The following is a 15,882-nucleotide window of genomic DNA, read 5'->3' on the forward strand; positions in this document are numbered from 1 at the left end:
GCCTAACAATAAACCCACATAGGAAACCAAGAACTCGCCCTCGATCATTCTACAGTTATAACGTCATTGGGCAGGCACGTCGTTTGTATTGTGGGAAAGCGAACGTGAAAACAGGCTGTCGACACGTCACTCGGGTCCGCATGAATTTCGGGAGATTTTCGGGAGAAAATTTGTCCCGGGAGGTTTTCGGGAGAGGCGCTGAATTTCGGGAGTCTCCCGGAAAATCCGGGAGGGTTGGCCGCAGCGGTACTCAGGTGTAATACACTTTTCCACCATTTGTTTTGGCAAACAAACAGAAGAAGTCTGGAGCTAAAATCTTACAGAAGTTTCTTAAGCGCAAAACTTATGACTAAAGTGGTGAAGCTGTATTTTCATTGGCACATTAATTTTATAGACAGTTTTGTTAAGAAACAAACTGTATTTATTATTATTAATTTAGCATATCATTGCTGTGTGTACAATTATTTTTCATCAGTTATTCAAGAGTCTCTTCGTAAGCAGTATATTTTATTTAGTACCGTATTTTTCGGACTATAAGTCGCTCCGGAGTATACGTCGCACCGGCCGAAAATGCACAATAAAGAAGAAAAAAAACATATATACGTCGCACTGGAGTATAAGTCGCATTTTTGGGGGAAATTAATTTGATAAAACCCAACACCAAGAATAGACATTTGAAAGGCAATTTAAAATAAATAAAGAATAGTGAACAACAGGCTGAATAAGTGTACGTTATATGAGGCATAAATAACCAACTGAGAACGTCCCTGGTATGTTAACGTAACATAATATATGGTAAGAGTCATTCAAATAACTATAACATATAGAACATGCTATACGTTTACCAAACAATCTGTCACTCCCGATCGCTAAATCCGATTAAATCTTCTTCCTCGGTGTCGCCTCTGGTATGCCCCACTAGCATCCTTTCTTTCTGTTGCTCGATTGCTGTTCTCTGCAGCATATTTCACTACATCCAGCTTGTAATCTGCAGTATATAATTTCCTTTTCGGTGCCATTTTAGTTCAGTCCTTCTCAGTTTTTATAAGTTACCGCCAATGTTGATGTGATCCATTTTAATAGCTCTGGCAGTAGCGTATAGCATATAGCAGTTAGCATATCATGACCCACAATGCACTTCTGCCATGACCCGCCCCCGCCGAATTCTTATTGGTTGGCGTGTGAGTGACGATTGCTGCCATTTGCTTCGTCGCTCACGCAAATGAGATAAATAATATTATTTGATATTTTACGGTAGTATGTTAATAATTTCACACATAAGTCGCTCCGGAGTATACGTCGCACCCACGGCCAAACTATGAAAAAAACGTCGACTTATAGTCCGAAAAATACGGTACTTTTTCTACTAATCAGTCTGACCGAAGCCTAAGGTTTATGTGTTTAATGTGTATTAATATAAATAATAATATTTGTGACTGACACATGGTTTTATGCCATTTGACAAAGTGGTGAACCTTACATAAGTTAGATATAATTATTGAATAAGATTAAAATCAAGAATAAGATTACTAATTCAGTGTTAATGTTTGAGTGGGCCGCAGGCTCCTCTGTAGTAGAAGAATTGGGCTGAAAAAGGTTAAGAAACTGCTGTATTTCATCAAAAAGCTGTCCAATGATGTAATACAGGTCTATACACGTAAATAAGGGCAGTCTAAAGATCAATAAAGTCAACACTTTGATTCAATCAATTCTATGAGCCGTCTTGATCCCAAGTGTGTGAAAGGCTGGTTTAAAAAAAAAAAACCTACTTCTTTGCGTAGAGAACGCAGATGGCTCTTGAGATCGCCACGGGTCATCAGTTCCATAATCACCAGGGTGGGTTGTCCTTGAGAGACCACGCCCAGCAGCCTCACCTACACCAATCACAACATCAAAACATTAACACTAGTATTTAGGCCCTACAAACATTAGCATAATACTGAATAATATACATTCTTATTTTCCCTAAAGTAAATGTTAACCTGTTAAACACAGACGCTGAACAGAATATCAGTAATTAATGAGCCATGGGGAAGGGGTAGGATTAAATAAACTCTGCTTCTTCCTACTCCTTTTTCGGACAAGTAGAAATTTGTAAATAATTATTATATGACGCATGTTCAAAATCAACTACAGTTGTCAAATAACACGTTAACTTATGTGATTAATCACAAAACATCATTGCATTAATCATGTATACATACTGCAAAGATGAGTGAGGAGACTCCCAGTGTTGTACTCACTGGTAAATTGCACTCAAAATAAACTCAGACTGAACTTGAGTTAAAACTGCTATCAGCAAATAATGACGTGCATTCAAGTAAAACATTTAAAACATTTTCCTGTCTGACATTCTGACAATATAATTGCATTTGTGTCCAAATGTTGGGGTCTTTTGTTAAGTTAATTTAAATTATGCAAGATGTTATTAATCATGGCGAATCCAAATTCCAAAGTGTGACAAAATATCCCTTCTTTTTTATCTCAATTGCTTACGTCCCTTTATCTTTAAAATTTTTTCTAGTCAATGGAAGGAATTTCCATCCATTGTACCGAAAAAAAAAATTGTCAGACTAGATGAAAATTTTAAAGTATACAGTATGAACAAGAATACATAATTAATGACGTCCCTTTTATAAAATAGTAGCATGTTAATAAGCAGGAGCTGTGTATGGGTAAGGATTGAAAAAAAGCTCTGCTTCTTCCTACTCCTTTTTGGACATTTTGAGTTGTGTAAACATGCGATGTTTCTTGTTGAAATAAAGAACGTTAAATAAACACATTTATTTGTATTATGTTTTTTTAACACAGACAAAAAATGTAAACATTTAAATACAATTTTGAATGACAAAACCATTGCCTTGATTATTAGTACTTGCTAGTACCTGATTCTGCAAATGTAGTAGTGTAAACAGAAACTAGAACTGTGTCGAGTGGAGTAGGGACCATGCAAAGAAAAGGTCCATTACAAATGTTTAGTAATGTAGAAAATATTGAATTAATAATAAAATATCTTAGTACCAACCAGACTAAATACATAGAATGCTTCCATTAGTCTGAGAGCGATACCACTAGGACAGGGGTCGGCAACCCAAAATGTTGAAAGAGCCATATTGGACCAAAAATACAAAAAAAAATCTGTCTGGAGCCGCAAAAAATTAAAAGCCATACTACATACAGATAGTGTGTCATGAGATATAAATTGAATTAAGAGGACTTAAAGGAAACTAAATGACCTCAAATATAGCTACAAATGAGGCATTAGATGCAATATGTACATATAGCTAGCCTAAATAGCATGTTAGCATCGATTAGCTTGCAGTCATGCAGTGACCAAATATGTCTGATTAGCACTCCAACAAGTCAATAACATCAACAAAACTCACCTTTCATGCACAACCTTAAAAGTTTGGTGGACAAAATGAGACAGAAAAAGAAGTGGCATAAAACACGTCCTAGAAAGTCGGAGAAAGTTATACATGTAAACAAACTACAGTGAGTTCAAGGACCGCCAAAATTAGTAGGACAAAATGGCGCTCGCCAAATACTCGAATCAGTGAAGCATGTTTAATATAAACAGTGTGCTTTATAACAATTAGGGAGGTTTGTGTCATGTTTGTCCTCCTACAGAAACCATATTAAAACAAAAAATAGATTGTTTTCCCCTCATCTTTTTCCATTTTTCATACATTTCTGAAAAAGCTCCAGAGAGCCACTAGGGCGGCGCTAAAGAGCCGTATACGGCTCTAGAGCCGCGGGTTGCCGACCCCTGCACTAGGAGGATTTAGGTGGTCCATATTTACCTTCACTGGCTTCTCCAAGAGTTCCTGTCTCAGTACAGTCAAGTCTGGTGCCAAATCATGCATGGTGATATACTAATAACAACAAGTCATTTATAATCTTCTCAAAAAAGTGTTTTGACACCCCATCATCGCTTTGGCGATTTAAAAGAGACTTTTTAACATGATATAATTGATGAACAAAGGATGGTGCCGATTAGTAGTTGGCTGATCCTCACCTCAGGCTGTAAAACTCCACTTACCACGTGGTGACAGTTGAACTCCTTCATGACCGACGCCTCGTTCAAAAACTCGATGCGCTCCCTCATGCTGGCCGACTCGTTGACCGTCTTGATGGCCACTCGCGTCTCGGGTTCGTCCTTCACCACTCCCTTGGCCAGGCCCTCGTACACCATGCCGAAAGAGCCCTGGCCCAGTTCCTTGTGCATGGTGATTTTCTCCCTCGCCACCTCCCACTCGTCCGGGACGTACACTGTCACGTGAAAAGCCGGGTCAGCATCGGGATGCACGCATGGCAACGACTACACGATGGATGTTGTGTGTGACGGGCCTTACTTTCAGCAGCACTGAAGTACTCTGGATTGACTGAAGCATAAAGGAAGCCGTTCCCCAAGCGGTCGCTATTCCTGCGGACACAAACGCAGCACGGTTAGGCTGCTGCTCCTAATGTGGAGGAGACATTGAAGAGCAATTCACTCTCCTGGAAAGACATTTTTGGACATCCATCGCTTTTAACAATTTTGGGAACCCTTTTGTGTTCCGGCATGGCAGTGCACAAAACAATAGCAGGGGCTAGTCACATATCTAAACCAGGGGTTCTTAACCTTGTTGGAGGTACCGAACCCCACCAGTTTCATATGCGTATTCACCGAACCCGAACCATAATCATAAAATGATGTTATTATAATAAAAAAATACTAATAAAGATATATTTTACAAACAGAAAGTTACAGGAATGTACACATAATCCCATGTTTACATCTCATTGTGCAACATGTGAATGTTTTATTGGGAACTAAATGCGATATCTGAAAAGGATACACATTATTTCCAAAGTAGGATTCCCACCCAGACATATAATACTTGTACACAGCTCATGAAAAACGATATGTCATAGTCATTGTAAGTGGGCCAAAACACTTATATTAGAAAATAATCTCATGGAAATGACTGCTGTCATTTGATTACAATAATAAAACATTGAACTTGTTATTTAGTCAGGTTTGGGACAGGTGTGCTGCAGGTGTGACCACAGTGCTCCACCGAATGCTCAAGGAGTTTTTGCGTTTGCTCACACATATGGAAAATTAGAGGGAACATTGTTTGGGGGTATCCATAATACGCCAAGAGGGAGAAGTTTTTAGTTACACGATGAGTCGGGCGTGTCTTGACCTCCGCTCTGCCGAAGCCCTGAGGCCGACTCACCGAACCCAGGTTAAGAACCACTGATCTAAACCAGGGGTGCCCACACTTTTTCTGAAGGCGAGCTACTTTTCAATTGACCAAGTCGAGGGGATCTACCTCATTCATATATATAATTTATATTTATTTACTTACGAAAGAGACGTTTTTGTTAACAAGTTGAATGATAAAACAAGCATGTTTAACACATATAGATTCCTTTCTTTCATGAGGACAGGAATATAAGTTGGTGTATTACCTGATTCTGATGACTTGCATTGATTGGAATCAGACAGTAGTGCTGATAACGTCCTCATTTTCAAATGGAGGAGAAAAAAAGTCCTCCTTTCTGTCCAATACTACATGAAAGAGGTTGGTTTTTGGCATCTTAATTGTCCAGCTTCCATACTCAATTTTAAACACTTTACAAGAAATACATTGGCGTCAAACTCCGTAGCTTGCGAGCTTGTGTGCGCTAGTTTTCTGAGACTCTTATTTTGTTAGCGCAGGCAAGATGAAGCAGGGCTTTTATTGTGAAGAAAGGAACTGTGCAGTCGGTCTCTAGAGTTTTGACAGCAGGTACGGCGCGAAAGTCTGTTGAAATAAAAAGTGTTTCTCACCTTCCTGTCGGTCATTTTTTCTTAATAAGAAAAGCGTCATCTCACAAGACCCTCGGGTGCCGTGAATGTCAATCAAGTGACGTCTTGGTGAAGATTGATGATAGCTCATTTTTAGGTCTATTTTTTTAATGCCTGGCTGGCGATCGACTGACACACCCTCCGTGATCGACCAGTAGCTCGCGATCGACGTAATGGGCACCCCTGATTACTGATACGGCTCTTCTATGGCTTGTTAGAGAAAAATGTGATTTATTTTGTAGCTCAGGAAGTGTTTTTGCTCCGTGATGCTGCTTTTTGATGGCATTCAGCAACAAGTGCTGTCGTACTTTTTACTTTAATAGTAGCAGCAAGTTACTTTCAATGATATCTAGGCGTTAGATCGGGGACAAATTAGGCCAATTTGGCCTTCAAAATAAATAATTTTGCTGTTGTTACTTTTGAGCAAGGCACTGAACCCACAACTTTGTGGTATTGTTGCCCCACTCAAACATCTTAGCTTATTCAGCCTTTTTTGAGTAATACATAACATATTTCGTTGGACATACAGGGCCTGATCTACTAAATGTTTGCGTGTATTAAAACACGTGCAAACTTGACATCCCACGCAAAGCTGATCCACTAAACTTGTTCACAAAGCATTGTGTTATTAAGGACCGCAATTCATTTAGCGTGTCTTTCCTCATGAATATGCAGATTATATTCTGATCATTAGAACGACCACAATACTGGGAAGAAATAATATAAATGAAAATATTAAGCACTCAATGTGTGATTTATCAAGACTAAAACTGTTCTGTAGCCACTGTTTTGCGTCCTACAAAGGATGTGCAAACTGGCAGAAATAGGTGTGAGAATGGTGCTGTAGCTCCTTCCTATGTAATCTTTGCAACATATAAGGGCTGTGCAAAATAAAAATATTACCGTATTTTTCGGAGTATAAGTCGCTCCGGAGTATAAGTCGCACCGGCCGAAAATGCATAATGAAGAAGGAAAAAAACATATATAAGTCGCACTGGAATATAAGTCGCATTTTTTGGGGAAATGTATTTGATAAAACCCAACAGCAAGAATAGACATTTGAAAGGCAATTTAAAATAAATAAAGAATAGTGAACAACAGGCTGAATAAGTGTACGTTATATGAGGCATAAATAACCAACTGGTGTGAATGATTGATGGGTTCTACATGTAAAGCGACTTTGGGTACTTAGAAAAGCGCTATATAAATCCCAGTTATTAACTGAGAACGTGCCTGGTATGTTAACGTAACATATTATGGTAAGAGTCATTCAAATAACTATAACATATAGAACATGCTATACGTTTACCAAACAATCTGTCACTCCTAATCACTAAATCCCATAAAATCTTATACGTCTAGTCTCTTACGTGAATGAGCTAAATAATATTATTTGATATTTTACGATAATGTGTTAATAATTTCACACATAAGTCGCCCCTGAGTATAAGTCGCACCCCCGGCCAAACTACGAAAAAAACTGCGACTTATAGTCCAAAAAATACGGTAGACATATTGTCTATTTAGCAATATCATTTTAAAATTGTATGGCTGCTGGATGACTTACAGGTCTGATTAAGACAAATAAAATTGATTAGTTTTGGTGTCTGCTGGCGTTTTTTTTTTTTTAAACGACGTTCGTTTTTTCATACAGAAGAAGTATTATTAACATATCTCCTATATGGAAAAAAAAATACGTATTGTGATATGCATTTTCTTGCATCTGGAACATTCCAATACAGGCTCGCAGTTAGTGCTTGCATCTTCAATGTGGTAAAAAAGTGGGTTTCATTGGTAGAGGCACTGCATAACTCCAAAAATGCCCCACAGGTAGGAGCATGATAACAGGAATGTGCAGTAAATGAGTGTCTCCATGGTGAAACTTGCATAGTTGCATTTAAATAGGGCGGTCTGCACCAGTTATCAATTGTGCACGCAATCTTAGTAGATCACACGCAACACACCCACTAATAGTACATTTTATAGTTTACACACGCTGGTTAGCGTGTAGTATTTTGATTTTAGTAGATCAGGCCCATTATGTTGTCACTTGTAAATTAGACTGTTTAACAGCTCATTTGATTCGTATTTAATATGATTAATGCTGAGCTGGTAATATTCATTTATGCTACTCATTTATAGACAGATAAGACCGTAGGTGGCGATGCAGCTAATGAAGCTAATGCAGGAACGGGAGCAGGAAGTTAACGTGGGAAAAAAAAAAGCGCTCATAATGTTTAAGCCGTTAAATGTAACAAGATCTTGTTAACCTGAGACTTTTGGAATAAAAAAACAACATCCTGTTTCCTCCTTGAAGTACAATCAATATTACAAAATCAAAATAAATTGTATTTGTATAGCTCTTTTCATACATAGGCAAGTGGCAAACATAAAGTGCTATACAAAAAAAATAGATGACAAGAAAACATTCACACGTGCACATACACAGACACAGAATATTGACACTGAGGATTTGCGAAAAAACGCCACCTTTGAGGCATCCACACTGGAGAATAACTACAATTAAAGCCATCTAAAAAAACAGTATAAAATATATGATAAAATATATGTTAAAAATATATATAAATAAGATAAATAACACATTAATAAGGTAAAAAAACATAACATTAAGAGAATAATAGTAATAATATTAATAATTAAGATAGAAAACAACACAATAAAACAATAAAAAACATAAGAGTTTAAGATGATCAGTAAAAAGCCTGATTAAAATGGTGTGTCTTTTGCCTTTTTTTTTTTACTACATTTTACATAAAATAAGCGAATCAGTCAAACGTACAACCACTTTTGATGAATAGTTCTTGATTTCAGATTGTAACCTTGTTTAAAATTTCACTTTTTGTAGCACTGGAATATGAATTTCACCTTAAAATTTCACATTTCACATTTCAAGCAAAATCAAACACCTTCAGGGATGAACTAGAGCAGAGCTTGTGAGCGAGAACACTCACTCGGGTCCAACATCAGCGCTCTCTGACCTGGCAAATGCTCTACTGGATGATTGGATAATAAAAACCCACAACCACATTCTTGCAGAAAGCTATTACAGCTGCAAAGGGGGCACCAGATCCCTCTTTCACCAACTGTACCACTTTAACAGAATAACATGTTCAAGGAACTTGATGAAAGAAAGCACTTGCCTCTTTTTGTTGACAAAGTAGAGGATGGTGGTGAGGCCAGCGATGAAGAGCGTCACAATGATGAAAATGATGACGATCATGTAGACAGCAACACCATTGTCTCCTACAGGCGGAGAGATCACAGGGATCATCAGCACTGATGTTCGGGATTATTGTTACAGTGCAAGTATTACGATTTGGCGGAGGGACGTAGAAGGACACGCTCTCTGTCCAGGAGCCGTTCCCTGCGAGAGAAGTGGCACGGACGCAGGCGGAGTAGTTCCCAGCGCCAAGGTTGGTGAGTCGGGCTCCTTTGTGCCTGTAGTACTGCTCACGGGACACACACTCGTGTTTCTCAGGCTGAAAGAGAGCAAATACATGCAAGGTTACACCCATAAGACAACAAATTAGGTTTTATTTGGAGCATGTAAGCATTTAACAATGACAGGGTCTATCACAAGAGGGCGCTGTTTCTATTTGTTTTCACTGCTGTATGTTTTATTGCAAAATTAATTTACAATCCTTACTGTTGTCTTACAGTCATTTGGTGTCTGACTAAATGTCGCCATTTTAGAAGGCCAATTAATTTGCATTTTTATTTTTATTTGCACTTTGGGGCACATATGGTTGTGCTGCATGAATCATGCCAGGCAAAATAAGTGGCCTTGCAAACATGACATGACCAAAAAAATATGTTGTACTATAGCTGCGTGGGCTCACACTCCACTTTTGAAGACGTGAAACTTATTTTCCCACACAAATGTCAAATTAGGAGAAACTCATTTTCCCACACAAATGTCAAATTAGGAGCACATCATTAAAAATTATTCAAATACAAAGAAATGTCAAAAATACACAAATTATTTGGAATATTTCCCCTTATTCAGAGCGCAAACTGAAGACGAACATAAAAACACAAATAAAAGAAAATGGAGGAAATATCAATGCAGCACAAAATAAACACTACTTTAGACATTTCATAATATCTCGTCACTTTTGCGCTTCACATTTTCGCTTCACCCTATTTTTTTGTTTTTTGTTTTCGGCCAATTTGGCAAAAATAAAAATCACAATTATTTTGATTGATATTGTAATCACTATTAATTACATGATTATTCAATAATTTAAAAATATTAACTATTTAATGTACCACCTAAACTAAAATGTAAATACAGTTAAAAAAAATAGATATACATTAGTAAGGAATAAACCACAACAAGTAAAATAATAATAATAGTAATACTAGTACATTTAAATAACAACAGCAATATCAAAAATCGAAAACATTATTATTTTTTTTACCTTTTACACTTATTTTACCACCATAGAGCAGTGTTTTTCAACCACTGTGCCGCGGCACACTAGTGTGCCGTGAGATACAGTCTGGTGTGCCGTGGGAGATTATCTAATTTCACCTATATGGGTTAAAAAAAATTTTTGCAAACCAGTAATTATAGTCTGCAAATGATGTGTTGTTGTTGAGTGTCGGTGCTGTCTAGAGCTCGGCAGAGTAACCGTGTAATACTCTTCCATATCAGTATGTGGCAGCCGGTAGCTAATTGCTTTGTAGATGTGGGAAACAGCGGGAGGCAGTGTGCAGGTAAAAAGGTATCTAATGCTTAAACCAAAAATTTAAAAAAGGTGAGTTCCCCTAAGAAAAGGCATTGAAGCTTAGGGAAGGCTATGCAGAACGAAACTAAAACTGAACTGGCTACAAAGTAAACAAAAACAGGATGCTGGACAACAGCAAAGACTGACTGTGGAGCAAAGACAATGTACATGACATGACAATCAACAATGCCCCCACAAAGAAGGATAAAAACAACTGAAATATTCTTGATTGCTAAAACAAAGTAGATGCGGGAAATATCGCTCAAAGGAAGACATGAAACTGCTACAGGAAAATACCAAAAATAAGAGAAAAAGCCACCAAAATAGGAGCGCATGACAAGAAGTAAAACACTACACACAGGAAAACAGCAAAAAAAGTCCAAATAAGTCAGGGTGTGATGTGACAGGTGGTGACAGTACACCTACTTTGAGACAAGAGCTATAGTGTTGCATAGTTGGTTATGATTTAAAGTCATATCCAACAATTGCGACAACGACTTTTTACTGTCAAATGAGTTTCGTTTTTTAATGATTTCTGCTGGCCGTGTGCCTCCGCATTTTTTCAACGCAAAAAATGTGCCTTGGCTCAAAAAAGGTTGAAAAACACTGCCATAGAGTGTGTGATTTTTGTGTAAAAATAAAATTTGATCAAATGTTTCATAATTAAATGCAAAAATCCTCACATTTATTGGTGCAATACATCTTTTTAGACAAGTTGGGTAAAAAAAAAATCACAATTGTGTAAATGTATGCTTTAAGTACATTATGCTTGTATAAGGTCCTCTTCTAAAAACTTTATTTTGTTAGCAAGTCAGACCGGCTCTGGCGCAACACACATTATTGTGAAAGGGGGGGAAGTATGCTCTGCTGTTGTTCTCAGCTTGACGAGTAAGAGGCGACTTACTTCAGGCTGTTAAAAAAACGTGAGTCTCTTAAGTTGCGACCGCTGTCTTGTTTGTACATTGATCTTGCATCGATGATGTCGTTCACAACAACACAAGCAGATGAGATCAATCATTCCACTTTATTTATTGAGATGTGTTGTGGGTGTATGGATTGTTCTTGCTAGTTGTAGCTTTGTACTTTCGTCGCTGTTTCAAGTGGCCGTCTCCACATTGTTTAGTTCAGCATGGGGTGGTTGAGAGTTTCGGGAATAAATAAGAGGTCCCACACACATTATTTCCCCAAACTAAACTGTTGAGGCACTTCACCTTTGACTCCTGCCTCCTCAATACACATCTTCACATTGGTAAGTCTTTGCCCATCAATGCTAACGATACGGCTAAAGCTGCAATGATCAAGTTGGCCAACTTTTGGCAGAACAACCTACACATGTGATTTCAGCACATTGAAACCCAGTATAATTCAGAGGAATTACACAGGATGTGACAAAATATTTAAATCCTGGAAATAAAGTTTGTCAATAAAATAATTAATCTTTCTTACTAAATGTATTCGTTATTTCCATTTTCACAAAAACACATTTTGTGATGCATGAAACATATATATATATATATATATATATATATATATATATATATATATATATAGTGGAGGTTTCTGGGGTTTATCCGTTATACAGTGCTCAATACAGGGGTAGAGCGGAATATACGTTAGGTCAGGAAAAAACACAGAGGCTATATCATCCCTACAAGCCTGTTTCACAGCTTTCCCTGCTCGTCAGGGGATTTTAATAAAATCCCTATTGATTTCTGTAAAACAGTCCTCAATATGTTCATCCCAACATGCCTGTTTCATGGTTACACACTCATTAGGGAATCCTGATCAGTGGATTCCCCCTGATGAGTGGGTAATCACGAAACAGGCGTGTTGGGATGAATTTGTAGTCCATTTGACTCTTTCTCATACTACTATATATATGTATATATATATATATACTGTATATATATATATATATATATACATATACATATATATATATATATATATATATACACACACATATATATATACATATATACATATGTATATATATATATATATATATATATATATATGTATATACATATATATATATATATATATACACATGCATATATATATATACATACACATATATAATTATAAAAATATAATAATATATACATATATTAAACAGATATCTATATACATATATTTTGTAAAAAAAAAAAAAGAGAAAATAAATACTTAATTATTTGCTTCGCACTTTGAAATAATTAAAAGCATGTTATCCATCAAGTTGTACGTAAAAAAACAAATCTAATAATCAAATGTAGGGATGTCCGATAATATCGTATCGGCCGATAAATGCGTTAAAATGTAATATCGGAAATGATCGGTATCGTTTTTTTTATTATCGGTATCGTTTTTTTTTTTTCATTATTTATTTTTTTTTTTTATTAAATCAACATAAAAAACACAAGATACACTTACAATTAGTGCACTAACCCAAAAAAACTCCCTCCCCCACACTCATTCACACAAAAGGATTGTTTCTTTCTGTTATTAATATTGTGGTTCCTACATTATATATCAATATATGTCAATACAGTCTGCAAGGGATACAGTCCGTAAGCACACATGATTGTGCGTGCTGCTGGTCCACTAATAGTACTAACCTTTAACAGTTAATTCTATAAATTTTCATTAATTACTAGTTTCTATGTAACTGTTTTTATATTGTTTTACTTTCTTTTTTATTCAAGAAAATGTTTTTAATTTATTTATCTTATTTTATAAATGTTTTTAAAAAGTACCTTATCTTCACCATACCTGGTTGTCCACATTAGGCATAATAATGTGTTAATTCCACGACTGCATGTATCGGTTGATATCGGTATCGGTTCATATCGGTATCGGTAATTAAAGAGTTGGACAATATTGAAATATCGGTTATCGGCAAATAGCCATTATCGGACATCCCTAATCAAATGCATAGGTAATTATGTAATAGCATTATGAGGCGAGTATACATTTTATATTGATATATATATTCACTGTTACAAGCCGCCCTCTGGATGTGGCCATAACTGCAAAGTGGCCTTCGATGAAAACTAGTCGTACACCTCTGGTCTAACATGACACTGTGTGTCTGCTCTTAGACAGGTTGTACTGAAAACTAAATTCTGAGACCAAGGAGACCAAACCAATCAGAGTGCACTGTTCAATACCGTGGCCACTTATTGGCTAAGCATTACTATATTGAATTAAAAAGTGTAAAGGTGATTAAAGGAGGATATTTTATGTCTCGAGTGCTATCAGAACGTTGAAAAACATATTTAGAAAGTCCCAAAAAGGTTTTTTTATGCTCTAGCTATTGACACATTTATTTATCGCAATCATGTTCGGAACAATTCAGCGGCAATAAACAAAGGACCGTGCTATATTTTTATCCTCAATGTTTGAACATCTACAAATGTAGCTAGTTACCAAGTTCCAGTGGAGAATCAGTGTGCTAGTACAAACCCCGTTTCCATATGAGTTGGGAAATTGTGTTAGATGTAAATATAAACGGAATACAATGATTTGCAAATCCTTTTCAACCCATATTCAGTTGAATGCACTACAAAGACAAGAAGTTTGATGTTCAAACTCATAAACTTTATTTATTTTTTTGCAAATAATAATTAACTTAGAATTTCATGGCTGCAACACGTGCCAAAGTAGTTGGGAAAGGGCATGTTCACCACTGTGTTACATGACCTTTCCTTTTAACAACACTCAGTAAACGTTTGGGAACTGAGGAGACACATTTTTTAAGCTTCTCAGGTGGAATTTTTTCCCATTCTTGCTTGATGTACAGCTTAAGTTCTGTAATCCGGGGGTCTCTGTTGTGGTATTTTAGGCTTCATAATGAGCCACACATTTTCAATGGGAGACAGGTCTGGACTACAGGCAGGCCAGTCTAGTACCCGCACTCTTTTACTATGAAGCCACGTTGATGTAATACGTGGCTTGGCATTGTCTTGCTGAAATAAGCAGGGGCGTCCATGGTAACGTTGCTTGGATGGCAACATATGTTGCTCCAAAACCTGTATGTACCTTTCAGCATTAATGGCGCCTTCACAGATGTGTAAGTTACCCATGTCTTGGGCACTAATACACCCCCATACCATCACAGATGCTGGCTTTTCAACTTTGCGCCTATAACAATTCAGATGGTTCTTTTCCTCTTTGGTCTGGAGGACACGACGTCCACAGTTTCCAAAAACAATTTGAAATGTGGACTCGTCAGACCACAGAACACTTTTCCACTTTGTATCAGTCCATTTTAGATGAGCTCAGGCCCAGCGAAGCCAACGGCGTTTCTGGGTGTTGTTGATAAACGGTTTTCGCCTTCCATAGGAGAGTTTTGACTTGCACTTACAGATGTAGCGACCAACTGTAGTTACTGACAGTGGGTTTCTGAAGTGTTCCTGAGCCCATGTGGTGATATCCTTTACACACTGATGTCGCTTGTTGATGCAGTACAGCCTGAGGGATCGAAGGTCACGGGCTTAGCTGCTTACGTGCAGTGATTTCTCCAGATTCTCTGAACCCGTTGATGATATTAGGGACCGTAGACGGTGAAATCCCTAAATTCCTTGCAATAGCTGGTTGAGAAAGGTTTTTCTTAAACTGTTCAACAATTTGCTCACGCATTTGTTGACAAAGTGGTGACCCTCGCTTCATCCTTGTTTGTGAATGACTGAGCATTTCATGGAATCTACTTTTATATCCAATCATGGCACCCACCTGTTCCCAATTAGCCTGCACACCTGTGGGATGTTCCAAATAAGTGTTTGATGAGCATTCCTCAACTTTATCAGTATTTATTGCCACCTTTCCCAACTTCTTTGTCACGTGTTGCCGGCATCAAATTCTAAAGTTAATGATTATTTGCAAAAAAAAAAAATGTTATCAGTTTGAACATCAAATATGTTGTCTTTGTAGCATATTCAACTGGACATGGGTTGAAAATGATTTGCAAATCATTGTATTCCATTTATATTTACATCTAACACAATTTCCCAACTCATAAGGAAACGGGGTTTGTAGCTGGTTTAGTCAACTTTTATGATGATACGAAGATGATATAGAAGATGGAGGTATGATTTGTGTTACCTCAGCCCCCAAACGAAACTTGATCTCATACATCAGGATGAGCCCATTTGGAATGATGGGCTCAGGCCAATGCAGCACCACACAACCTTCCATCTTGTCGTTCCTCTCGGCGATCACTTTTCCAGGAATGTCATCTGCTTTATCTGGATGAATGCACACGCACCGTCAACATGGCGGCGAGAACGTTACATCCCGGCATCACCAAGA

The 15,882-nt window shown here is 37.3% G+C and overlaps 1 protein-coding gene across 1 annotated transcript in view; it reads right to left on the reverse strand.

Annotated features, from left to right (window-relative positions):
• igf1ra (insulin-like growth factor 1a receptor) overlaps nucleotides 1–15,882 on the reverse strand; it is a 248,546-nt gene that overhangs the window by 27,395 nt on the left and 205,269 nt on the right. The window contains exons 12-17 of the mRNA XM_061925030.2: nucleotides 15,676–15,818; nucleotides 9,174–9,339; nucleotides 9,001–9,103; nucleotides 4,356–4,426; nucleotides 4,043–4,272; nucleotides 1,770–1,874 (exon numbers count right to left, since the gene is read on the reverse strand). Coding sequence (XP_061781014.2) covers nucleotides 1,770–1,874; nucleotides 4,043–4,272; nucleotides 4,356–4,426; nucleotides 9,001–9,103; nucleotides 9,174–9,339; nucleotides 15,676–15,818 — 818 coding nt within the window. The remainder of the gene's footprint in view (nucleotides 1–1,769; nucleotides 1,875–4,042; nucleotides 4,273–4,355; nucleotides 4,427–9,000; nucleotides 9,104–9,173; nucleotides 9,340–15,675; nucleotides 15,819–15,882) is intronic.

Source organism: Nerophis lumbriciformis, linkage group LG29 (genome assembly GCF_033978685.3).
Source record: "Nerophis lumbriciformis linkage group LG29, RoL_Nlum_v2.1, whole genome shotgun sequence".
Lineage (NCBI taxonomy): Eukaryota > Metazoa > Chordata > Actinopteri > Syngnathiformes > Syngnathidae > Nerophis > Nerophis lumbriciformis.